Genomic DNA, 24,910 nt, shown 5'->3' with positions numbered 1-24,910 from the left:
ATCAGATGGAATGTAGAACACAGCGCATCGTCATGTATCTCCGCGCTCGAACATCTTGACGGCTTCACTGCGCTACGCTTTGGCGGTCGAGACTCATGCTCCCGTCCTCTGCACATCGCTCGCCTCCAATCTTCATCCGCGCCTCCTCCCAGTCGATTTAGGCCAACCATGCGATTACCTGCAGCATCTATTCCAGCCCGCAATGCGCCCACGATGGCCCTCCTCAGACTTTGTCCCCTCGACGACGTCCGAATAAGCGAAGCCGCCCTTTGCTATGCCGGCGGGTTGGTGATACACGAGGAGGATGGCACATGCATACACTCGGTCGCATGGTGTTGACCTCGCTGAGGTGATAAGCCTGTGAGCTAGATCATGGGTCGCGTCGGGTAGCGAGGGGAAGCGGAGAGGAATGCGCACAGCCCGACGGCCCCTTGACGAGCTCAGATGTGGCCTGTAACCCGCCCCGGTCCCAATATTGTAATACTGGTGCCGCACCTCAGAAGGTAACAATGTCAATGTCAAATAGAGTGGTAGGAAGCCGACGTGGTGCCTCATTGTCAAATCGTAGCGATCCGAGCTGCCGGGTGTACCAGCCTCGGCTTCTTCTTCTCACATTGCTAGCCCAATTGGCATGACGAATGGCTCAGTGTAATTCTCTTCACCCGAGCCTTTTCTCGAAGCTGAAGATAGGCGACAGAAGAGAGTTATGTGATAGAAAGGCTAGACTACACATCTGGGTTGGAGGTGAGCTTGAAGACCAGTGGACTTTCCATCTCCCTCGAGGGGCGAGGGCTTTGCCTATCACCCTTGTCAGACGAGACGATGTATAGCAATGAAAACATGCTCCTTGGCACACCCCCGTTATTTTCGCAGCAACATCGGGTGAAGACGAGCCCAGTATGGAGAAAGCAGTACACTAGCTATAGATGAATCTCATCCATGACAAATCGCAAAACAGAAGACATTGTTTCGCTCCGGTGAGAGAACTGACAAGACGCTGGCAGAATCTCTGATGTGCTAGCGAAGTTCCTTCGCAGTGGCTAGTAAGATCTTGGACAGTGATACATGTATAGAGGGAACATAACCTCCTCCTCGCCAACATCGCCAACAAAGTCCGGGTAGAAGAACATGGAACGTATTCTAGGTGTCTCGTTGCCTGAAAGCCGAGCGGATAGTGTCCAAGCGAGCAATGTACAACTCGAACTCATCGCCACTCTTCCTCCTCAGCTCTTCGATGGTGGTTCTGACCTCGAACACACTCCTGATGGAAGCCATATCGGGGTCCTTGCGACCATGCATCCTGTCCAGGATCGCCATGATGTCGTTGTTGGCGTCGGCATAGGCTCGGAGCGCGTTCAGATTGGCCTGCATCGTATCGGTGGTAGCGTCTGATAAGATGAGGTCGAATTCCTCGTCCTCTTCCTCCTTTAGCGACTCTCGACGATCACGCTCGGCGACAGCCAGCTCACGATTGGCTAGCAACATTCTTGACTTGAGCTTTTCCACGTCTCTGATGACGGCTTGTGCCCTCCTTATGATCGTGTTGGCAATCAGGATCATGACGAACCCGCCTAGAAGCAACACGCGAGCATTTGTGTCCGAACCCGAGACATAGTGGGCATCCAAGTAGCCGAAACTGTGAAGGAAGACCTTGAAAGCACAGACAATGACAGTTGTGAGGTTTATGAACAACAGGATATCGAGCCAGATAGGTAGAGGCGAACGACGGTTGTCCATTGCGCCTGGTCTTTGGGAGTCAGCAGAGAAGCACATGGAAGAAAGGTATTTGATTCGGTATAATGGACTTACTGGTGGGTTAAAAGGCAGGTCCGATTGGTATTTAGCGATGTGGAAGCCTTGCAACGGTTCTGGTCCGCTGGGTAGTGGTAACGTCCTGGGGATCGTGCAAAATATGTCACAATGAGGAGATCTGGGAGGAAACACACGATATTTATCATGCCGTCTGGAACAGCCTTGGGTCTGTAATCCGGTTGAAATCTTGATGAGGTGTGAGGCAATGAACCGTGGTCTTTGGCTTCGCTCGCAGTGCGCTATGGATGCCATAATTTGCCTCGGCATGAGTAGACAATGAGAATAATGGTACTGCTCTCGATGCTGGCGGACCATTAGCAAATAGGGGAAGCGATACATCCGGTGCGATACGAGCACTTGCTTGACCTCGCAACTGCGCTGGCGCTGAACCGAAGTGGTGAGAGTAAGGGCGTCGAATCAGTGTGTTTCAGATTTGCTTCGCAGCGACACAAATTCGAAATGACGATAAGAGTTCAGGGAAGTCCAAAGGAAACATAAGCTGGAGCCAATGTCTCTGCATATGCGACCCTCACACGTTCTCGGCCTCTCGAGCATTCTTGTGGATGACGGATGGGTTGGACAGATTTCATCGACGAACACCCATACAGACGAGTATATGGTGTCTTTATCATGATACCGAGCTTCTATCACGAAAACATAGCGGGGCGATATCTCATCTCGATCGACCTGAACATGGTGGCGTCGCCGGGCGAGACGTGGTGCGTTGCGCGTGGGGCTTGCTGGCGAGCGGCAAAACAGTGCCATAGGACACCACAGCCACGACAGCTAGATATCGGCATTACGAGAGAACAAGTACTTCGAGATGATCAATGCGACAAAAGATCCAAGTTATGACGAAAATTGGATCGCTTTGCGGCTGTAGAGACGTGTGCGCAGCCATGAGACCTTGGGCCAGAACCACCGCAGCTCACCAAAACCTCTGCACAGACAAGGACTCAACTCCAAACGACGTCAGCCCTTTCCGTTCTAGACGAGGGTACAAATCTGTTCATAAGTCGTCAATCTCTTGCCTGCCGCGATAGAATACATACTGCTTTCGCGTTTTCCGGTGGCGTCGTCGAAAGAAGGTGCGCATCCTTACCATCTGACGTGGGCTCGGCTAGCGCACACAGGCAAATCTCCGGCCCAACCGCGATCTCTCTCGGCCACACCAGCAGCGTAGCGCCCACGCTACCCCGCCACCATGACACGCGACGGTAGGACCCTTGCTCTGACCCGCTAACGCCATCCGCGTTGTACCTGATCGTCGTACTAACGTCGTGTAGGTGACAACTCCACCGCGCCCACGCGCCGCTTGTCCCACCACTCAGCCGCTCGTGGCATGAACTTCTATGAGCCGCGCACTTATCGCACTCGCGCGAAGCTTCGAATCCCGGCGGGTCACACCAAAGAGACCTACGAAGTCGACTGCCTTACCAACAAACGATTCTCAGAGAACTTCGACGGACCGGAGTATCGTGTGCGATGGGCCGGGCTGGACGAGAACGGCAACAAGTGGCCGTCAACCTGGCAGATTGCGAGCGTGATAGGAGATGTCTTGATCGGGCAGTATGAGGCTAGCCACGCGCAGCCTGGGCATGAGGAGATGGACGTCGATACTGCAGCTGAGGCCTCCCCCGAGACTGGTCGCTCTACCATCAACACCGCCCGCGCCCCGGCGCTTCCAGCCACGCCAGCTGTGCAGGCAAAGAAGAAGGAGAATGCAAGGGACAAAGAGAAGCAGAAAGCAATGAAGATGGCAGTGCAAGACGATGACGGCATGTGGTCGGTTCTGGGAGAGGGTCGAGACAAATGGAAGAAGGGGAAGGGCAAGAAGAAGAAGAAGGCTCAGAAGAGCGCAGGGCCGCGTTACAGCGTCTTCGACACGATCCGGATAGAGGACAAGCACGACAGCGGAAAAGGTAAAGCCAAGGTGGTGGGCGGAGGGCTGTACGCACATGGGGATACTGCTGAGGACTCCGACGATAGTGTCCCCAGTTCTACATTCAGTTCCTTATACGATTCCGTCAAGCGACGCAGAGCCAAAAAATAGGGCGCTTCGCAGCGCAGACTCGCCGGCTAGCTGGACAACGTCGACATCGTCATGGCCCCCTGATGTTTTTGGATCTTGCCGCCTCAGACTGCCTAAGACGCATGCTCATCGCCGCATCGACATTGAGGTCGGCCCCGGTGCGCAGTTCGGATCATATCACAATAGGGACGGATGACGCAGACACGAATAACGATGACCATGATGATACCCATCCATATCTATGTATATTCAATAAGTTGATGAAACCTTTGCTTGACATCTCCTGTCGATCATTCACCGTGGCCGTGGTGCATCTGAAATGTGATACCCCGTTTTTGTCCTTGATGAAGAGGTTGAAACTTCCTGAGTTAGATATAGGCAATAAATAGCTATAGAAGTGCTCATCATAGCATTCTCTCAATCCAACACTCCGTGGTCGTTTCGTGCCATGCCTGCCTTTCTGCACACATGAGTTATCGGTTCCGGGACGGGATGTATGCATCGGCTTTGAGAGCTCTCCCGTCTAGGAGCCCAACGAAGAGGATCTTTAAAAAGCTTGGGATGGCGTTCTGCCCGGGTAGACCGAGTGGTAGCCCTCAAAGGTTCGTTGTCCGTCTGATGTATTGAAGGTTGGAGGGAAGGAACCCCGCAGCACGCCACATGTGTTGCAATTTGCTACTGCCCATCAGGCTGATTCCGTCTTGACGCGAGCGTATACAAGCCTTGTGAACACAGCCTTTATACCATCGCGATGCGCTGTCCTCCATGCATCGCCGGTGCAAGTGCAAGGACTCAGGCGTGCGACGTGTTGCTTCTCCTATCGCCAGACGGTGGGCAAAATTCATGCCAGGAGCTCAAATATAATAAGAGATGTAGGGGGTGGAACATCGTTTCCACAAAAAAGCTCCTTCTGGTCCGAGATCGTTGGTTGAGAAGGCATGGCGGCTGTGGGAAACGTCAGACCCCGTGGGTAATGGGTTGTGAAGTCCCCGGGCTGACTCGCGCTCCGCCAATAGCGCTCAAGAGAGCGCCGCGGGAGTGGTGATGTCGCGATAGCTCCGTTTTGGGATCGCCAGCCGCGTCAAAACTCGTAACATTCAACAACACGCGCATCTTCTTCCCTTACGCAAGATCTTTCAACTCAAAGACAGCTCATCAGTATAGGCGCGACGCGATGACAACATTCACAGATCTAGTTGGGCCCCGCCTCCTCGTCTAGGAGAGATGACCTGGGCATGAAGGTGCGCGTCGCTCGGTGAGGGCAAGCTCTTGTGTTGACGATACTTCTCTTTTCGAGAGGACCTGATTGGATGGGTGCATATGGATTTCGGAAGTTGTGAGTCGCTCGTTCGCGTCGCCACCGCAGTACCATGGGACGAAGATGAAGAACCAAAGTATCGCATCGCACTCAGATGTGAGTCAGAAGGGGAATATAAGATGGCCGCCGTGGCGTCTTCGTTGCTTGCACAACTCACACACAACCATGGACGAACTGATCATCACCACCGCTTCTTCAAGCCCCAACATCCGGCTCTCGGTGAGGGCAGGAGGCGACTGCGCGTCAAACCCGCTCAACGCGCGCGCGCTTCAGCAGCTGAGTATCGCAATACGTGGAGCTCACTCGTACAATGCGTGTATCGTCAGCAAAATGGAGCATGTGGACGTTGGACTTCGATTCGTTCGTGTACCCTGCTGGATATGACTATCTTTTGGACCAGCGCCGACAACGTCACAAGAACAATGTGCAACCCACGCCTTCAAAAGCCATGCGTCTCACACCAGGCAATATATCTTCCAGGGAGATACATCACCAGCTCAAGCGACCAAGCTAGCGAGATCACAATTGGCTGGAAGCTACGCCTACTTTTCTCATGGACCGAGGTAACACCCAAAGCTTGACTGGCGCTGACAAGGCATGCAGCACTGGAACTTCTCGCTACACCTACTCAGGACCAAGGCACGACTGACAAGACTGGATGAGCTGTTCATTACTGGAGTGTATCCTTGTATCCCTTAAACCATCGCGCGCATCAAAGTGATCACCTTCTCGCTACCGCTTAAAACCGCGATCGCCAACTCGAAAACGCTGATCGCAGCAGACATAGCCAGCTGGGAGTGGTGTCTAGTAGTGATGGGTCGTGCGAGAAGAACAAAAAAACATCAAGCCTTTTGACCTCGCTAGACTCCGACATCACCTCACGACAGAACTTAAGGCCACGCAACACCAGACCCATAAGACTACGTCCTTGACACCATAGCCACACTTCTGATAAGGGTTAGTATGTCTCCTTCGCGCTTCATGCAACAAATGCCGGATAGTCCACTTACTACTCGTCCTCCGGTATGTGGATGACCTCGACCGGGCCGTCGGACACCAACTTCCAGTCGTTATTCCTGCACTCTTCGAGCGTCTTGCCGAGATAGTAGACACCAACCCTGTCTGGCTTCCAAAGGTCATTTAGATCGTACCACCTCGACGGCGACATGTCGTGCTCTTCTTCGTCGTCCTTCAGATCCAGAGGAATGGCGTAGATGCCACTGATATGACCGTCGTCTTCAACTTGTCCTACGGCGGCGTATGGTGTTTGTTGCGTGTTGATGCCGCGGTCCTTGGTGTGCTCCTCGGCGTTTATGATCCCGATGTGTACCAACTTCGATTTGTACAGGTTTGGGGATTCCGCGTTCCCGGTTGCATTCGGGTTAGCTTCGAACCACAACGGACGCGTCTGATTTAAGGATCCGGACGATCCTCCAGACTGTGTTGGTCGGGCGATATCGTCACTGCCGTGTGGCTTTCCCAGATGATGTTTGGCGTATATGAACGGGGTGGAGACCGCGTTGGAGTAATGATTAATCTCGCTGATAGCTGAAGGAGCGTAATGAGCGGTGAGCTCGGCTGGAAGGATCTCTAGATAAAGATCAACGTTCTTGTGATGGCCCATGCCGTAGGTATGTCGGCTGGACAGCTGCATTTCAACATCCCGCATAAAAGTGACTGTCGACTCTCGGTTGAAGTTCATACGAAGCACTTTGTCCAGATCGGTCCCTTCGCCCAACTGAGGCACCCGTCGTGACGCGTATTCATCCTGTCTCTTCACGTATTCATCCAAGATGTCGCCAAACTTCTGTTGATCCTCGATCTGAGGCAAGGGCACATGATGTCAGTAAGTTTCTTCAAAGCAGCGGGTACACCGTAGTTCTTACATCGACCTTGAAGAACTCGCAAATCTGTTGCTTGAAGGGCAGCGCCTGCTTGTCGTTGCTAGCTCGCCACCTCGAGAAATCTGCATACTGTTGGGCCCCAACGTGACGTGCTTTCTCGTTCATGTCAGCCATCCTGCCAAAACCTAGCGTCGGTAGGTATGAACGTGCGTTCTTGTTTGTCGACATTCGATGATGGTTAAGAAGGCGGGCGGGGAGTGAGAAAGGTGCTGCACGTCGAAGGAGACGGGAGGATGCCATGAGCGCGAAGATTGTTCGGGGTGAGTTGAGGTTTAATACCTAGGGAGGTGAGGTACGTGGGCACTAGTGGAGACAGGCAGGTGCGCAGGGTAAGAGGGGTTTTGATAGGCTAGGGGTGAGACTAGCGAAGGATCTAGCGCGTTGACTGTGATAGTAAAAGTCACGCCCGAATCGTCAACATCGCGATATTATTGTTCAGGTCTCGGTAGTGAAGTCATTCCGCACGGATGTTGATCAATTAGAATACTATTTTGGACAAACTGATCTGCCTAGGCTTCGGAGCGGAGGAATTCATTGTGCTATGCACAGCGGTTGCAACACCAAACATGGTTTCGGTGCAACTTCGTCAAAGCGGCGAACGATTGTGGAAGCACATTAACCAAACTGTGGAGTCTACAATGCTCAATTTAGGTAATTGCGCACTCTCTCGTGGTGGCAAGATGGTGACAAACGCCGCGACAACCTGCAGGTTTCTCCACCACACATGAGCAATGTCGACACCGGTCCGCATATGTCTTCGAATGAATACCAAACATGTCTAGAGGCCAGGCAAATGAAACGCCGATGCAAATATGATCTCGCAGTAGTAGCCTCATAAACATGCTCAATGAAGCGTTGCCAAACGGACCACGAACAAAGATACCTTTCAACGGCGGGAGTTTGCCAACGTGTCAAACTCAAGCAAAGTCAATCGACGCCCAAAGAATGCTTTCAGATCTGACGAGGGCAATCATGCTGAGCGCCAGCGGGTTTAGCACCGGCACAAGGAATGCTTCCAAGCAAGACGCGTAGCAAGCATGTCGATTCGACCCAGTTCCAACGTCGCAAACGACAGCGCAAGTTGCTTCTCGCCAGAGCTCATCAAAGAGCCAGTGGCAGGTGTAGCAAGCGGTATCAGGTATTTGGGTCACAACAAAGTTCCTGTAGCAGAGAGTTGGGTTGTATACGCATCTGGAGCGATTCACGATAACTTTATTACCAATGGCGCTCATACAAAGATTGAATTCTGTATCACTCCATCGAAGATACTGCCCATCAATTCTGCTACCCTATCGACCATCTCGCTCCTTGCCTACTATCAGATCCAAATCTACACTTCCAACGCCCCCAATCGTTGCTCTATCTCCTGATTGCCCTTTGTCCTCGCTGCATCCTAGACCTATTGTACCTTTCATACACCCTACTGGCAGAGCAGTATGTCCAGTTTGTGAACGTATCGCCTCAGTACATTTGGATCAAGTTTTTCCGGGCAATAATACTACAAATGGCCGCATACCATGCAAGTGCAGAGCAAGTCTTGGTATTGATGCTGTGCGGGATCTGCCATCATGGACGGCGAGTGTCAACCTCGGTTCAATTCCACACGATCCGAAAGATAGTGCCGGAAGCTTCGCGCGAGACGCACATACGCTTCTTTCAGTTGGGAGGGCCATCCAGACGCTCGTAAAAGAGAAGGGCTATCTAGATCTATCGCCATCTACCACTCATCTCAACGCCGAATGGGCCAAAAGCGACCCGAATTCCAGCGTTGGAAGACAGTGGTACCCATACATTGACGACGTATCTAGAGCGCTTCGATGGCAAACGTATGGACTCCTCCGTCCGAGGTTTGTCAGTCTCAGGTCCAATGTCATATTCAGGAAAGATGTGCCGAAGATGAATGCGACGATGCAAGCGCTACGGGGGGTAATCAATTCGCTGCGAAAGCTGTTACCAAGAGAGATCCGCCTTCAAGGTGTGGCTCATTGGCATGAGGTGCGAGCATTGCCTCCGGAGATTGCCCTCGAACTGATTGCTCAAATTGTACATGCCGAAGCCGTACGTGCCGAAACTGTACATACCGAAACCGTACATACCGAAAACGATATCTATCCAGAGACACCGGAAGCATTCAAGGTATTTCGTGAGTTCACCATAGCACCACTCGAAGAACACTGGCTAACAATGAACCTAGTTCGGTCGTTGAAGAAGACTGTGCAAGACCTTGGCCTGGCAAAGAGAGTCCTTCCCTTATGTTCTTATGTGATCTTTCCATCCAAGACCGCCCAGCCTAAGCGAGGACTGCATTGGGTCACCGTCCGCTCCACGTTCATGAAGTGGAATCATGAAGGCCAACAAGCATTGTTGAAAGAACGCCGGGATGGCCTCGCAAAGTCGTTCGCTCACCTACCTGCTATGCAGCGCGCCAAACAAGAGCTCATCAACGACACCAAGGAGCAGAACATTCCGCAGGGTACGAGCTCACCCAACCGAGAAGGTCTCCCATACCTAAGTCCTGGAATAGCATTCAATAACAACATCAACCCCCGGCTGCCTTGCCAGATATGCGGGTACTTCCATAACTTTCATATCTCGCATAAGGTTGGAAAGACGAAAAGGATGGACGAGCGCCTTTGGAAGAAGGAAAGGGCGATCTTCTCGTGCGCCGAGCTGGGTGTCGCTGCAATTATGCATTGCGTTGACGAGTTCGACCGAAGGCGCGAGGGGTCGTAAACATGCTGCAGCCATGAAAGACGGGCTCTGGCTGTACGGAGAAGGGAGGACGTCGGAGTCGGTAGGAGAAGGTATGGTTTCTCGCTCATCGTCGGGTATGATGCACTGGTGGATGCTTCTTTTGTGGCTTCTTGTTCAACATCGTTTGTATGTGGTTTTGGTGTCGCTCCTCTCGTCTTTTCTCAAGGTTGGCCTCAATGCGTGCTTCTTCTTTTGCAAGTTAATGTATACATTGACTTAGTGAGTATTTATCTGCGTATATTTAGATGTGTGTATGGAGCAAAATGCGACGCATATTCTGGCGACACCGAGTGTTGTGTTGCATAAACGCCATGTTGCTCATCGTCCACAGGTTATTGTGGTACTGCGCAATAAGCAGGCTGGAGCACAATGAAGATAGATTGTGAAGGTTGAGGAGCCGAGAGGATTAATATACTTAGAAACACATGTGCCGTTCACCGCTACCATGTCCTGTATTAATATGCATACTCTCCAAAGTTCGTTGCGTTCGGCTTACTCTCCATGGCATAGTCGCACTTTGCGTGGTTAATTTCGAATGGGCATGTCGTGGGAAGCTGGCATTATGGAGATGACAGTACCACGGACGAACATCCATCACTATACAACCATGTCGGATGAGGGTACGACACTCAAGGTCTGTGGCGATGGCTATGCGGGCGCAGTCGGGCTGCGCGGTGACGTGTTGAAGCCACAAAGGTATGATCGACTTCAGCACATCAAAGCACTTTCGGTGTCGTTCGGTGGTGCAAGACGAGTCGCTGAGGGCGAAGCTTCTTAGCCAGGGAAGTGCTGGAAGTTGCGAAGGAGAAGGCGAGGGGGTGACGCGGCGTTCAATGAGCCTTGGGCTCGGGGCTTTCTCGGCCGCGCTAGCACCCGAAAAGGAAAACTTCCGCGGCGATTTCAAACTTCATGAGTTCATCACAGATGCGTTTTCGGGCAGTGTCTTTATGCGATCGAAATTGTATGGATCAGCTTACATACGTGAGTATTTATCACGATCAAAGATATGTGCTGAAGACCAAGCTCCTTGTACAACGGCCCGATGTCTGACCCCGTTTACCACGGGCGCTCCCCCAGTCGACCACTGACCAACGCAAGAAGATCGATCATCCTAGTACGCCAAATACTCTGCGACTTCATCTTCATTAGGTATCCACATGTCCAGCTCGTCATCCTCTAGGCTGGGAGCGCTCATTTCGTTCGCGCGAAGCTTGTCAACCTCTGCGAAGTCAACGAGGTAACTACAATGCGAGCGTTAGCATTTTACTCATGGAAAACAGGGAGCCTACTTACCACTTGCAAGTCTCCTGATCCCACATGATATTGTGCAGGCCACGATCGATTGGCATAACCCCACATTTCACCACGGCACTGTTGAAAGGTCAGCACGATAGGCCCGGGATTGGTGGAAGAAAACTTACAGCCATGCAACTTTGAAGGCTTCTCGGACAACCTTCCTCTTCTCAGGAGCCATCTCACAGAACATGTCCATTGACAAAGTCACCCCAGGCAACTTGTTCATGAGCATAAGGACACGATAGCCTCCATCTATGGCTTCATAATGGAAACCCGGGCGCACCGTGCCTTCAGACGTACCACAGAGCCAGGGAGAATGCTGACATTTTTCATGCCCAAGACGGTCAAGAGCTTCTATCTCATTTCTTGTCGCGGGACTCGAGAGTGAAGTGGTAGGTGTGGTGCACAGCTTGAGGTGATCCTTGTATGCAGGCAATCTAGTGCCTCTGGTGTTGTTTTGATCACGTAGCTCCGCCTCGCCATCATCGATCATTTCCTGGTACTCCTCAACTGTACGCCTACTCGCGCGAATTCTGATACTGTTACTAACATGTCTAGGAGATTAAGGATTGTTACTTACTGGAACTTGACTTTGACTACACACTCGCCGATGGCTTTCCAGGGCTCATCTAGGCAGACACATGTGTAGACCTGGCGCGCTTCGCAGGGACTGTGGTCATCCTGGAACTCCAGTGTTGATAGCGGTGCGAGTATCTTCCATCGCGCATCCTTGGTGGTGCGGAAGATTTTGCCGACGTATGGATTGTCGCGCAGCCACTTGGGTGACGGCCTTGGCTTGCGGGCTTTCGCACGACTGGAGGCAACATCATTCTCGGGCTTGTGAGAATCGCTGGAGGAGCTCGAAGTGTTGGAGATGGGACGAGAGGTCATCCTGGAGAGATATCAACGGAAGATACTGCAGCGTGTACAATGATGCGGAGGTGGATCGATGTTAGGGCCCCAGTGTGTTGTTGCATCGGCCGACTACCTGTGCTCCAGTAGGAAATGCGCTAACTCGGGTACTAGCTCAGTCCGACTTAGCGCCATCTTGGATCAGTGATCATTGGCCAATTCAAGGCTCCGCTCTCGAGCTTGAAGTCGAGACGTCTCGCAGTTAATATTGAATGTATCAAACGAAGAGTTATTATTGCAATTTCGAGAAACGTACTACTTCACTTAAAAGCCAATTAGTAATTATCATGCCGGGCCGCAATTGAGTAAGCCGGAACAGTGGATCTCAAAAGTGCCGTCCATACACATGAGAGCCGATTAGATCTACTCATGAACTCCGTGGTCCCGCTGCCCATACTTTGAGCTTTTTAGATGTACTGTTGGGTATACACCACTAACATCCCCGAAAATCCGTCTACACACATCAATACGAAGACAGAACTTTTAAGAATGCAAAGTATTACCGACCCTTTCTGACGAACCGTCATTCAATGTTCCAAAACTGACTACAATATCCCAGATCAGTGTCACCTACTGCGGCCGTGCTGACTTCCAGCCCTGAAAATGGCTGCGGCATCTCTGATCTCTTCTCCGTGCCCGAAATACATTCAGAGCTGCCTTACTGGGCTCAGCTATGATAAACTCTTCAACTTCTACTCAGTGGCGTTGGTGTACTCGGGTCCAGTCTATGCAGCCGAACAAGGTTCTCAGCCTGCGCTCCCGCTTCATCAAACTCATCAGGTCCATCAGTATCGTCAGACAGGTCAAAACCATCATCGATGTATTCGCTATCATCGCCATCGTCGATATCAGCCACCTCAGAACTGCGCCCTGACTCTGTAGCCTCGGAGTTCTCGGCACTTTGGAGAGGAGTCTTTGCAAAGCTGACGTTGCGCGGAGACCTGGGCTTCGGTGACGGGCTCTTGTTTGTGTTCTGTGCCCTGGACCGCTTCAAGTTGTCTTTCAGCCCTTTTACCGTCTTTTTGATCGCATTCGCAGCTTTCATGGGCGATTCTTTGATAGGTGTTAGAACTTTTGAGAGCTGATTCCCGGAACGCAGTCGCCGAATCATGGATTCGGAGGGTAAGGGTGGTGATTCGGAGGGTATTAGTGGTGTTTTGCCGAGGTAGGGCGACCCTACAGCTGCTGAGGGAGTGTCGGCGGCAACCGTCCGAGAGTACCAATCATCTTGCTTCGGAATATCGCTCGCCTTCAGCCTCCAGCCTTCACCTCCATCGTCGACGACCTTGTGTAACATAAAGAGAGTTGTGAAGCGAGTACCGAATGTGTGTTCGTTGGTCCCCTCGTCCACACAAGTCGGGGTATCGTAGCGGAAGATGGGCGAGTAATAAAGACCATACTCTTTCGGATTGGATTTGCGCGGTTCGATCCTGAGAAAGATGGTTTCGTTGTAAGTCGAGACGATGCCGTACTTGATCTTGTGTTTGTACATATACTTGGCGGGCTGCCCTGTGATGAGGAGTTAGCGTGATCGAGGACGTTCAATGCTTGGTGTGGCAATGCTGTGCGGACTCGCAGAGACATGTCATAACTCACCAAGAAGGTTGCGCAACGATCCTGCGTTTTTAGAGGCGGGATCTTTGATCATCCTGGCCAGATTATGAGTCGTGCACATCTTGAATTCTCCTATGATGCGCACTGTCTCATCGCCGCCGTTCGAGTCGGAAACATTGAGGATGAGGTCGGGCTCCTGGTCTTTCGGGCGTGATTTGACATCCTCACCTTTAGAGCTGGGAACCGGCGGGTACAACGTCAGTGAATGTTTCACATGCATGTCGCGCAGTGGGCTTACCTGGAGTATTCAATGTGAATGGGCAGGAGCATTGCATCGGCTTCGGATCTGCATTCTGCAAGCGCATGTAAAACCGTTCGCACTGGCGTTGCCAGATTTTGCTTGATGCGCCCATCGACGTCGATTTCTGCCGCCATTGTTCCCCCCTCTTCTGTGACGAAGTTTGGATGATATACGAGAATCACCGGAGTGTTCACGTTCGTCATGGCTGGACAGTTATCGAAACTATACGCGGGTGTACCCATTCAGTGTTTGTCTTCAATGCGGCTTGATGGGGTTATTACTCGCCTTGACTTGAGAACGGCCACAAAGTCCTCCAGCTCGTCTTGGATGTTCCACTCCCCCAAATGACCCTCGAACATGTGGCGCATGCTGCTCTTTGTCGTGCCCTTTCCTCCGTTCTTTACTAATAGGAGCCTTGGAAGCGACGCACAGATAGTCTCCCATGCACTCTCGAAGATATCCGAGACCTCCAAGGTTTTGGGCGTCATGATTTGCGTGAGCGATATTGGCCTGTCCGTCGTGAGGTCGTAGTACGTGTTTCGCGGTAAGAATGCGTGCTAAGGAATCGCAGCGCAGAGCCGTGTCATCGTGGATGGTGCGTATAGAATTGTTGCCTAGACAATTTTGACTTCTAGGCGCTCACGATTTGCCCCACCGGTGTTTCCCTCTTTTCCCTCTCTCGTTATACCACTTTCCGCACCTTGATCCGTGCGCGCTTTCTCGCTCCAGAGGAAACCACAGTCACCGCACGAGGAACGTTCCTCTTGAACAATTGTACGGAAGCGATCCACTACGACTTCCATGTCCACCGTTTGATGTACTGAGAACACTGCATATACTCTTTATCATCACCCCGTGCACGCGAGCGTGAAGTTCATATGTCGGGCGGTATTGACAGCATCACAACTGTGTGGGGTACCAAAAGCCCGTCGCTCTAGGTCATCTGAACACCCCTCTTCACCTTGCGCTCTCCCTTTCGCCCTGCGAGTCCGGCCCACGTTCACTTTTCTCTCGGCCTTTCCACCCGGGGCGACAGCAGGGGTATCTCTGCTTGGCGCGTTCACTTCCACAACAAAATGGCGTTCCAGCAATCTAATTCGTTGTCCTTTCTCTTGCGATTAGGAGCAGGAGTATCGTTGCTTGATATACCCCATCAGTCAGCATGGCGCTGGTACGTTGAGCCCTCGTGCGCCATTAGTCCACTCGATGTTAACAGGTTATGTAGAGCAAGTACGGGTTCAGGATCCGAAAACCGGTATGCAGACAGCTTCATCGGCTTCAAGTAGTTTCTGATCGACGACATAGTCGCCGTTGCCGAATGCGAAAGCTGCGGCTGGTTCTGCAAAGGCGAGTAAGGAGAAGAGCACACTCGGTGCCCCACGCAGTCGTAACGGTCAGACCAAGAATCGTCCCCTGCCCAAGAAAGTGAGTACCATGCGTCAAGTACATGAGCATTGCCGGCAGCATGGAGCTGATGTAAACGTAGGTAGCGCCGTCCGTGGTGCCGAAGGGAAAGAAGACCGCTGGCTTCCGGACTAATGGCCAGCTTCGTATCGAGCCGACTTCTCTGAAGTCGCGAGTAACTCTCGATGATCTTGCTGAGGGTACGCAAGCCGCGCCCATCTGCATCGACGACGATGGCGATGATGACATCGGGGTCGCCCAGCATCAAAAGAGCTCGGTTTCGGTCAACAACGACGCAAAGAGTCAACAGAGTCTCGTAAGAGCGTTTACGCCTCTCTCCATGATCGATCAAAATCGCGAAACCGAAGTTCCGTCTCTTCCCACATCTGCACCCCAAGGCGCCGAGCTGAATGAAGACGTGCCTTCCGGCGCTTCGCGCGGCAGCAGCCCCATTGAGATTACTGGCGAAGATGACGAGCAAGCCTCGGACACGGAGCCTTCTTCCCCTATTGATGGGTATAAGTCTCCGCGGAGAAAGTGCTTGGTCAAAACAGGGCGCTACAGGGCTTTTCGCACGGGTCTGTACACGTTGTTCGCGATTACGAAACCGAAGGCGCGACAGATACCGTTCGACAAAGTCCTCAGAGTCATCAACAACAACCTTTCAGTCGAAAAGCAGTTCTCTCCTCTGGAAGCAAAGCAGGTCCTCAAATATATGAGGGAGAAATTGTTCGACTCGCTGTGCGCCGATCGGGTAGTGGACGTGAATCTGGAGGGGATCAAGTTGTATGCGTAAAGGGGATGAAAGGATTGCCGGAGCAGGGGCGTCGGCTCTATCTTTGAAGCTTTGCATAAGACAAGTTGAGTGCGCCTTCACTTGGAGTCGATTGGATGGTCGGGGCGTCTCAGAAATAGTGTTTAATGTACCATTGCGCGATGGCATAACCACGCCGAAACTTAATACGAATGCGCCATGACGATGAGTGTTGCGTCCCGGTTATCTTGCAAGAGACTACCGCCCTCTTGCGCTGATCTGGAGCCACGGTCCGACCTGAACAGCTCATCGTGAAAAGACTTTCTCACTCCGCGTGAAGTCCAGCCGTATTCTTATGGTACAACACATAGCTAGGCCGCAGTCACACTCCGCCCCTTCCCGTGTGTAGAGTGACACTGTGTACGTTGGAATTTGCGTCGTCTCGTCCGTCGGGCATCCATTGAGGTGTGGGTGGTTATGACATGGGCGCGGTATTGGTAGCTAATCGAGCTCAGCTGCGTCGCGATCTAGAAGAGCGTAACCCTGTCGTTGTTAGCATGGCGAAGTGGGAGATTCAGACAGTGACCTGCCTCGTGCCGTCGGAATGGGATATGACTAGATACCCGATGGCTACTCGAACAGGCGCCATGCAGGGGAGACTGGAGATGCGCGTCCGTTATGATGCATATAGACCACGCAACATCATCCATATCCAGCCTACGACGGCGTTCCACCAAGGCGCGATGTGGTCCAGCGTTCCAGACTTCTCAGCACTCCGGGCCATTCCTGCGGCTCCGCATCCCTTGGAAGCTCCACTGGCTTCTCCTCCTCATCCTCAGCCGGCGTAGTATGTAGTCGGGCTCGTCCCGATTGCGCGTGCGAGCGTGCGCCAAGGGATGTCGGGCTTGAGGTTGAAGTCGTGAATTCCGGTGGCTGGCGTGTGGTTCGTCTTGGAGAATATCGATGCGGAGATATAAAGTGAGAGGAAAGTGATTTTGATATCAGTTATCAACTTGACGTCCTACTCATGGTCAGTGATGGTGCATTGGAGGTATCTTATACCTTCTTACACTGGTGGCGGTCATGTCGATGATGCCCACGAGGGTGCCGGCACGGCTGCACAGAACGACGACCGTTTCATACCGGCTTCGGCCTGGGTAATGCACCTGTTGGATCAATCGCGACGAGTTGAGGGTTTCGCAGGGCGGCAATGTTGCGGATTGATGAGATAACGGCTTTGTGATGCATCGGATGGGACTGCACAGGTGCCCAAGTGGTGAGCAAGGAGCAAGTGACGTCGCGCGATTGGCCCCGCTTATCGCTTATCGCGCTGTCAAGTGAATCCTGTGCGCATCACCGGCAACGATCATGGCCGACTTCCAGGCAATCTTATCCGGGCAGAAGCTGTGTCATCTCGTTTTGGAGTATATCAATGTTCGATTTAGCGCACTAAGATGATTATGTCATTACACCGGGTCTCCTGAAAGCTGTGCAGTGGACTCCGCTCATGCAAGGCGAAGACGATCGAATCGTGCGTGACATAGCTTTAGGGTAGTAGATATAAGGCAGCTCTATCACACAAACGTAACAGAATGCAGCAGGCTATGAGCAGATCAAAACGTGTCAGTTCATCCTGAGCTGAAGTGTTACGCCACCGATGGCATCCTGGCCGCTGACCCATGTGCGGTGTGATGGATACCGGAAATGATCGAAAAGCGCACAACACCCAGGATTCTTTTTGGCCAAACACATTCACAGCGTGATGTGTCGTAGAAGTCTGAGCATATGCTCGGCGTGACGTTCAGCCGGGATGAAGCAAATAGAGGCTAGTCGCGTTTGGTATATCGCGTGAGGTTTGAGCATGTCTGGCTGGACGATCATTCCAGGGAAGGACAGCTTGGTCGATGACAGAATTGCAGGAATGAGTCGAGAGTTCCGCGGGAGTCGTCAAGCTGCATTGGAGTTTCGGATGGGTGGCTCATTGATATGAAGTAGACGTCGTAACAAATACTAAATAATGGTCGAATGGCTACACTCGCTATAGTGTGATATTGTTCGGTAGATTCGGACTGAACGTAAACTTGGTTGACGGCTATCGCGCAGCAGACATGGAGCTGCCGATTGATGGAGAACCTGATCCTGTATTCACATTCGGTAAGATGTCATTCATGACGAACGCGCAATACCTGCTGCAAAGCCATAAAGACGACACAGTAGAGCAAGAAGGCCTGCTCAAACTACATCGTGCGTGCCGAGTTTCACCACTTCCTGACCTTCCGTCTACGCCTACGTGATGAGCCCGAGGTCGCGTTGTAGATGATTTCCAGGAGCCTGTGGCCGACCGGAGTGTGGCGCAATGTGCCCCTATACCGGAGGATCTCGTTCACGTGGAGGGAAGCGGAGGTCGTACGTCGGCGTGAGTGCCAGAAGCGGAAGGGTATTTCAATCTGCATTCGACCTCCGAGCGATAGCCGGCACCATGCGACAGCCTACAGCCCACGTATCAGGGCTTGCCCAAGTCGCAACTACAGCCGCGAGTCCTCCAAGAATCCTCTGATGTTTGACCTTGTACCCGTCACATTCGAGCGTCGCCGTCACATTCGAGCGTCGCAATCGACATCGCTACCCGTCTAGCTTTGCATCATCACGAAGACGAGCCTGATTATTCGTAGGGGGTGGAGATATGGCGGTGTTCGTGGCTTGCGGTCGCATCGCCTTCGATAGCGTTCCATGCGAAAGAGAGAGGATGAGGAGAGCTGAGAGCTGCGCCAGACCGCATGATCAGTATATAACTTCGAAGAGAGACGGCAGGGTAACTTACCAGCCAAGCAAGGTGCCATCTCCTTGTGTCAGGCCTTTCCAGAGGCGTTGCGCATCCCATGTCCGCGCTCGGGCAAAGCACGTTTCATGCTCTTAGAGTACGACCGTGTCATCTTTCTTGGTATGGTGTGGTATCTTCAGTCGGAATGCCGAGACGCAGTGACAAATGCGACCTGTGCTTCAGGACTGCTCATGCTTTTGTAAACTCGTTCGCGTTTCGGGGAGTAGATGCGGGGCGTGGGCTTGAGGTGGACTGGCCGGTTGACGTCGATGCTCAATGAGAGGCGTGGGTGTCGCAGGAGAGTGGAAATCCAGCGGAGAGCCCCGGGTTACATTTGGAAGTCAGCGCTCCTTCGTATAGCAGCTTCCGTTCGTCGACAAGGCGTTGTGCAGTTGGCCAACGCAGCCTGTGGTGGGCCAAATGCGCTTTTGTCGCTCTGGTTTATCGGGACCGAGTGCTGAACGTGTGAAGATCTGGCGATGAGGTCGAAAAGCCAGTTCTCATCACAGGTAGCCTGGAGTAGATTCTACTATAGCCCCGGTCGGAGTCCTCGCTGGCGCTGCCATTCTAGTATCTGGGATCATTATGAGTCTAGCTCCGGTGCCGCCGGATCCAGCGCAGCGCTATCTCCTGCGCAAACTGTTGTGCGTGCTGATGTGGATGCACAGTTCGCTCGATCGCGACTGGCGCGTAAGAGCAGGATGCCCGCCGCCTTGAGCTGGTTCAGCCCTGCGCGTCCCAATGCGCGCAAAGAAGGGTGCTGAGATATGCATTGATGAAATTGATAATAGGACTATGCGAGAACACAGATCAGAGTTCGATAAGCGCGGTTTCAGTGATGTGGTTGGAGAAGTTGTGGTGAGCATCTCAAGGTCGAATCTCCGGGGATGACGTCGAGACCGCCGGGGCCATCGCGGGCTTGGCATCTCCCTATTGGCTGTGCGGATCTGACCACGGCAACACCACTTCCGTCTTGTCTTCTCCAGCGAGCCTCTCCATCGTGCATCATCTGCACTCGTTTCGCAATTGCACTGCAACAGCCAGTCAGATGAGGAGGTTTCCTACTTTTAGATCTCGGGCGCTGCCGCAATTCAGCCGCTGACGTTCGTCCCTTCTGGATATCGCGAACATCAATTCCGGGTCGGTCAGTCTACTCATCCTCTGGATTATGAGATGAGCGAACGCTCCTCGGCGGCGACGATTAAACATTCAGACCGAACACTAATGTTGCTGGTTATTGGACCAATTGGTCAGTTCCGGGATAGCTCATCTTTCGGTTGGCTATCAGCCGTCTTCTGGATGAAGAGGTTTACCTGTACTGCGGACACTATACACACTCACCCGGTGATCGATATGGAGTACCCGCGTTGTGATATTGGTACATCATTTACAAAGTTTCTGGCCAGTAAGTCCCATTACAGGCGTCCACAGATCGCAGTTGAGGCTATGCTGCAGTGGCTGATTGTGTCAGCAGATCTGCTATGCTCGTACAACCCGATGAAGCAACTGGAATCACTCCTACTAGCCGACGAATGTATTTACGAATCCATGAATCAACTCATTACCAGCCTTGGCCGCATTTCACTTCCTCGCGTCGGAAGCCTGGTGCTACGCACGCTGCTTTGGAGCTCTGCGAACTGTTTGCAGTTGATTTGTCGACATGATAATAGCTCTGATGAAAGCGACTGGCGTTCATCCGTCATTGGCTTCGGTGGAACAGTCTATCCCAGTTTCGAACCCGTTCCGCACGTCAAGACGGATTATAATCAACACTCTTGAACTTCGGTCACGGAGCTGGCTCATTTCGTGTCGTCTCGTCCTTCTAATTCTCATATCTTTGATGCTGCAATACGGGCGCGTTAGCTTGTCTCTATATCCTTGATGAGCATTCGCTCCAAGCTTCCAGTCGACTGCAACATGAGTGATCCATCCGCTGATGGGTTTGGTATACGTACTTCACGTGTGCTTGAAATGGGGGTTTGATGCATCTGCTAAAGATTTGGTGATAACCTACAGCAGTGAAAGATTGAAACCGCGCTTGGCGCGAAGGGGCTCGGCAGATATCCGACAACCGCTTTCTTTATTACTTTGTCAACACCAAAGATACTGCTCGAGCGGTCTTTTCCCAGCACGCGCTTATCATACAAGCTACACCGACGTCACTCTGCACATACGCACTGCAGTACGCCGACTACTCTGAGCAATGCCTGTCGTATCGGGAAGTGAAAGATTACTACTGCTGGAGATGCATGAGGTCAGGCGCGGAAGCGTACATAGCAATGAGGCCTTCTACCTAGATCTTGGAAGCCCTAATCATTCGATCTCCGGCAGTCAAATCAGCAGTCCCGGCCGACGCTACTCATTTGATTGGTCGCAAAGCGTGAGCATCGGTATGCTCTTTCCAATGCCATCTTCACACCAGACTAACGTGACAAAAGGGCGACTCATGGATACGGCCTTTCGCGACAAGGAAATCGATCTCGAGAGCTTCAGCCGCCTGGTCGTGGAAGTCAAGCAATCCTCGAAAGTCATGTCATCGAGAGACGACATCAGTCGTGACGGGCCAGAAGTGCAAGTCCCCTGCACCCCATCATCCTTCGTTCAAGTTCTCTGCACCCCAGACCTGGCAACCACCTGCTCTTTCAAATCTCTGGGCGGAAAGGTGCAAGTACGCTGTACACCGTTATTCGTGGACTATTGTTTGAGTAAAGGTACACAAGGTATGGCGAATTCCGCGACATTGGAACAGTATGTATCAACATGTTTTGGTGGAATCATCACATCTGACAACGTCAGTAGACCCACTAGCTACTATCAGTGGAATTACGTTGGCAACGATGAGAAGCAATACGCAACGTTCTCATTTGTCGAAGATCCAAGGGGTGAGTCTTTCATCGACACTACTACGACTGTTCCGTTCCTGACAGTCTACTAGTATCCGGCGCCCCGTCCGAAAACTCGGCGATAGGTGAGCAGCGATGCTCGCTCGATGCAGTCCACTGCGATGGGATACCAACATCCACCGGTTTCGTATCACCTCTCCCAAGGGAAAACCACGAGGAAGTCGATGAATTCCACGACAATACGCTTTCGGACGAAGACTTTCTGGGTCTTTAATACTTCACTGTATGTCTCATTCTACATAACACGTGCAGACAGCATCCCACTCAAACGCATACCAGGGCAGATCCTTGGACGGCCGACTCGTATCCTGATTCGCACTTTCGTCATTGCACAATGTAGACAGTACTTACTTTTGCCCACGAATGGGGCAGTTTGTCGATCGCAATGCTGCTGCTGGCGTCCTGGTGTTAGTTGGAAACGAGGCAACATCAATGTAGTGCTTCCACAAAAAGTTCAAGAAATCCGGATAGAATATGTTCCACGGGTATGCAGTCATCAATATTAGTGGTTGTGAAGTACGGGAAGCCAACAGCATATGGGCCACATAACTTCGCTAACCCCACAGCGTTGAACGTAAGATAGTCTGTAGAGGTGGTGGCACACGCTTTACATGCGCATCCCCATATCAGTTATTACCTGGTGTTCGATTAACTACATAATACATATCATAAAGAGCAATCACCAAGTTAGCATGTATACACGAACAAAGGGCACATTTCATCGTTCATTGATGGCGCAACGGCATTTTTATAGATTCCTTACGTCGGAAGAAGAGCGATCGCTGGCAAACTCTTCTCGAGTAGCATCAATATCAACACCACGCAACATGGTCAATGCAATACTTATGGCGAAGATCAAGAAAGAAACATCGGGTAGGAAATTTATATAGTCCCTTCGGGCCTGCTACCTAAGTGATGCGTGGGTGGATACAATTTAGTGTGTGCTAGAGCTCAGAACAGCCATTTCCAAGGGTAACACCGGTGTGATGCCCTGAGTTGCGCGTCATGTCTCCTCCGTTGGTGGGATGTCTGCCGTGGTGGTGCTGCTGGACAGCACGACGTGTGTAGAGAGGGTTTTGTTCGATTCGAGTTTGCATGCGGCGCATTTGCATGAAAATCGTGGCATGGGAATTCTTAGCGGGTGACGTTCTGCGGCTGTAGGCTCGCTGAGACGCGATTTGGACAGACTATCATCTCCATTCTCTAAGGCCGCCAGGTCCCGGTATCAATCAGACCTGGGCGCGACAAATTGGTCGATATTACATACGTCGCATGGGCATTCAAACTCTGGCATGGGGTAGTCTTCCGGGGGACTTTCCGGTAGACCATCGTCGTCATCCTGTATGGATGGTCCGCGGTATTTGGGCATGTTGGCAACTACGCCTTGGATTGAATCGTCCATCCCCTGGAAATCCCAAACCTTTTGAATCCAAGTATGGCGACGTCCTTCGGAAACGTTCATCCTTTTGATAGTATCTTCGTAAGATTTGACGCTTTTCTTTATGCCTTCAACGCTTCTCAAGGAGGTACTGTCATCCCAAGGTGCATCTAGAGCATTCACTCCAGACCCCAAGTCCTGTTTGAGTTTCGATAACAAAGCCTTCTCTGCTGCAATCTCTTCGTCACATTTCCGGATCTTCGAAGCCAAAAAATGGTACTGGTGGTTGCGTCTATCGCGGGCGGCGTAGAGGGAATTAATAAAATCATCTTCGACTGTAAGATAATCTCTCAATTCATTGTCGTGAGCAGTCTCGAGCCCTTTATATAGTTGTTTAGACATGGTGTCAGATTTGCTGGGTAGAGATTTGGAATGTTTTTTTGGATCCATCAAGTTGTTATTGTTGTTGTATGCGTTGATAGGGAATGTTGACTTGCTAATTAAAGGCAACGAAAAAGTACTGCTACGCTTTATACCCTTTCTAATACGGGAAGTGCGTTGTGAAGTGGTCGGACAGAATTACACATTGGACGAGATTGTATAATCACATTTGCGATGTACATTAACACTACGTTGTTTCTCAATTGACACTCAGTTCCGGCCTCGGGGCAAGACGTTACATTGTTGCTGTATGTCGGATCCAGTGACTCATCCAGATACCACGTTCCAGATCTCGAGGGTAAGGCGTTGTGGGCGGAGAAGTATGGCATAGACTGCCCTCGACTTAAGCGCTCGCAATATCTGCAGTTCTCTTAGAGCCCTTCGGGGCTAGTCGCTTAAGTGTTTTGGAGTCGCGCCGCTGACCCTTGCGCTCGTTGTCGGCTCCTACATATCTTCTCTAGCAAAGGTGGAAAAATAGTTGTCATCCTTCACGTTGACATTGATGTTGTCTTGGTCTGAGTTCATGCAAGCCAAGGAGGATCTAGCAACAGGGTTAAAGGCATAGAAAAGTAAGCATTGATTGTTGTGGGCTATCTAGAGAGTGATGTAGCCGACTTCGAGAGCTGTACAATTTCTTGCGTGTTACTAGCTTGACCGCAATCAAAGGAGAGAGGCGGGTAAAACATAGCGCAAAGCCATCTATGTGCATTTGGCCACCTCCTTAGCGTCATCGTAAGTACAAGAGTTGTTGTCCTTCGTGCACTGTCCACGAAGAGAGCGATGTTAGTCCATATGTAACTTCAAGTGATACTGTGGGTATGGAATACTACCTACCCTGTAATTCGCGGCTACATTGGTCGAGCATTTGACCAACCGAGTCTTCCCGCTGACTGTGTATTTGCATTCGTTTGCAGCTTTGGTGCATTTCTAGGAAGAAGCAGAGCAGTTAGTAGTGATGCAGGTGTGAGGTTACTTTGATGCATGAACGTCTACTTACCCCGGGGTGCTCGAAACGAGCCACGAGGTTGTCTCTAGCCTCAATGCTGGCTAGCTGAGACTCAACCGGAGTGGCTACAACGCCCATTGCGACAAAGAGGAAAGCGGCAGCTGCAGTAATCTTCATAGTAAAGGTCTTTCGCGGATCAGATTGCAAGAGAGAGCGGGATGTGGTGAAAGAGATGGTCAAGCGTATTTGGAAGAAGGTGCCGTGGATGCAATGGCCTCAGGTCTGTAGGGTCGAAGAGCTACCTTTTATAGGGAACGGTATGCTCATCAGTGCATAGGGTGTACGCCTTAGAAAGCTTTAGTGATCCTGTCCTTCCAGAC

General features: G+C 51.6%; 6 protein-coding genes across 6 annotated transcripts; 2 read left to right on the top strand and 4 right to left on the bottom strand.

Annotated features, from left to right (window-relative positions):
- Positions 1 to 1,140: 1,140 nt before the first annotated feature.
- J4E93_010582 (uncharacterized protein) lies at positions 1,141 to 1,737 on the bottom strand (the record flags this gene model as incomplete). The annotated part of the gene is made up of 1 exon (XM_049348460.1): positions 1,141 to 1,737. The coding sequence occupies one exon, from the start codon at positions 1,735 to 1,737 to the stop codon at positions 1,141 to 1,143; it is 597 nt and encodes a 198-aa protein (XP_049194412.1).
- Positions 1,738 to 3,016: 1,279 nt separating this feature from the next.
- J4E93_010581 (uncharacterized protein) lies at positions 3,017 to 3,865 on the top strand (the record flags this gene model as incomplete). Its single annotated transcript, XM_049348459.1, has 2 exons — positions 3,017 to 3,029; positions 3,099 to 3,865. 2 exons carry the CDS (start codon positions 3,017 to 3,019, stop codon positions 3,863 to 3,865), a joined length of 780 nt encoding a protein of 259 aa, XP_049194411.1.
- A 2,306-nt stretch (positions 3,866 to 6,171) lies between these two features.
- Positions 6,172 to 7,234, bottom strand: J4E93_010580 (uncharacterized protein; the record flags this gene model as incomplete). The annotated part of the gene is made up of 2 exons (XM_049348458.1): positions 6,172 to 6,984; positions 7,049 to 7,234. The coding sequence occupies 2 exons, from the start codon at positions 7,232 to 7,234 to the stop codon at positions 6,172 to 6,174; spliced, it is 999 nt and encodes a 332-aa protein (XP_049194410.1).
- Positions 7,235 to 10,931: 3,697 nt separating this feature from the next.
- J4E93_010579 (uncharacterized protein) lies at positions 10,932 to 12,007 on the bottom strand (the record flags this gene model as incomplete). The annotated part of the gene is made up of 4 exons (XM_049348457.1): positions 10,932 to 11,061; positions 11,114 to 11,191; positions 11,242 to 11,649; positions 11,697 to 12,007. The coding sequence occupies 4 exons, from the start codon at positions 12,005 to 12,007 to the stop codon at positions 10,932 to 10,934; spliced, it is 927 nt and encodes a 308-aa protein (XP_049194409.1).
- Positions 12,008 to 12,713: 706 nt separating this feature from the next.
- Positions 12,714 to 13,617, bottom strand: J4E93_010578 (uncharacterized protein; the record flags this gene model as incomplete). Its single annotated transcript, XM_049348456.1, has 2 exons — positions 12,714 to 13,537; positions 13,611 to 13,617. 2 exons carry the CDS (start codon positions 13,615 to 13,617, stop codon positions 12,714 to 12,716), a joined length of 831 nt encoding a protein of 276 aa, XP_049194408.1.
- Positions 13,618 to 15,045: 1,428 nt separating this feature from the next.
- Positions 15,046 to 16,083, top strand: J4E93_010577 (uncharacterized protein; the record flags this gene model as incomplete). Its single annotated transcript, XM_049348455.1, has 4 exons — positions 15,046 to 15,054; positions 15,109 to 15,138; positions 15,189 to 15,308; positions 15,370 to 16,083. The coding sequence occupies 4 exons, from the start codon at positions 15,046 to 15,048 to the stop codon at positions 16,081 to 16,083; spliced, it is 873 nt and encodes a 290-aa protein (XP_049194407.1).
- Between the last annotated feature and the right edge of the window lie 8,827 nt (positions 16,084 to 24,910).

Source organism: Alternaria ventricosa (assembly GCF_023758065.1).
Source record: "Alternaria ventricosa strain BMP 2768 chromosome Unknown scaffold_32, whole genome shotgun sequence".
NCBI classification, from domain to species: Eukaryota; Fungi; Ascomycota; class Dothideomycetes; order Pleosporales; family Pleosporaceae; genus Alternaria; species Alternaria ventricosa.
Note: the sequence above shows the minus strand (reverse complement) of the source record. Positions and strands in the feature narration are given on the sequence as shown.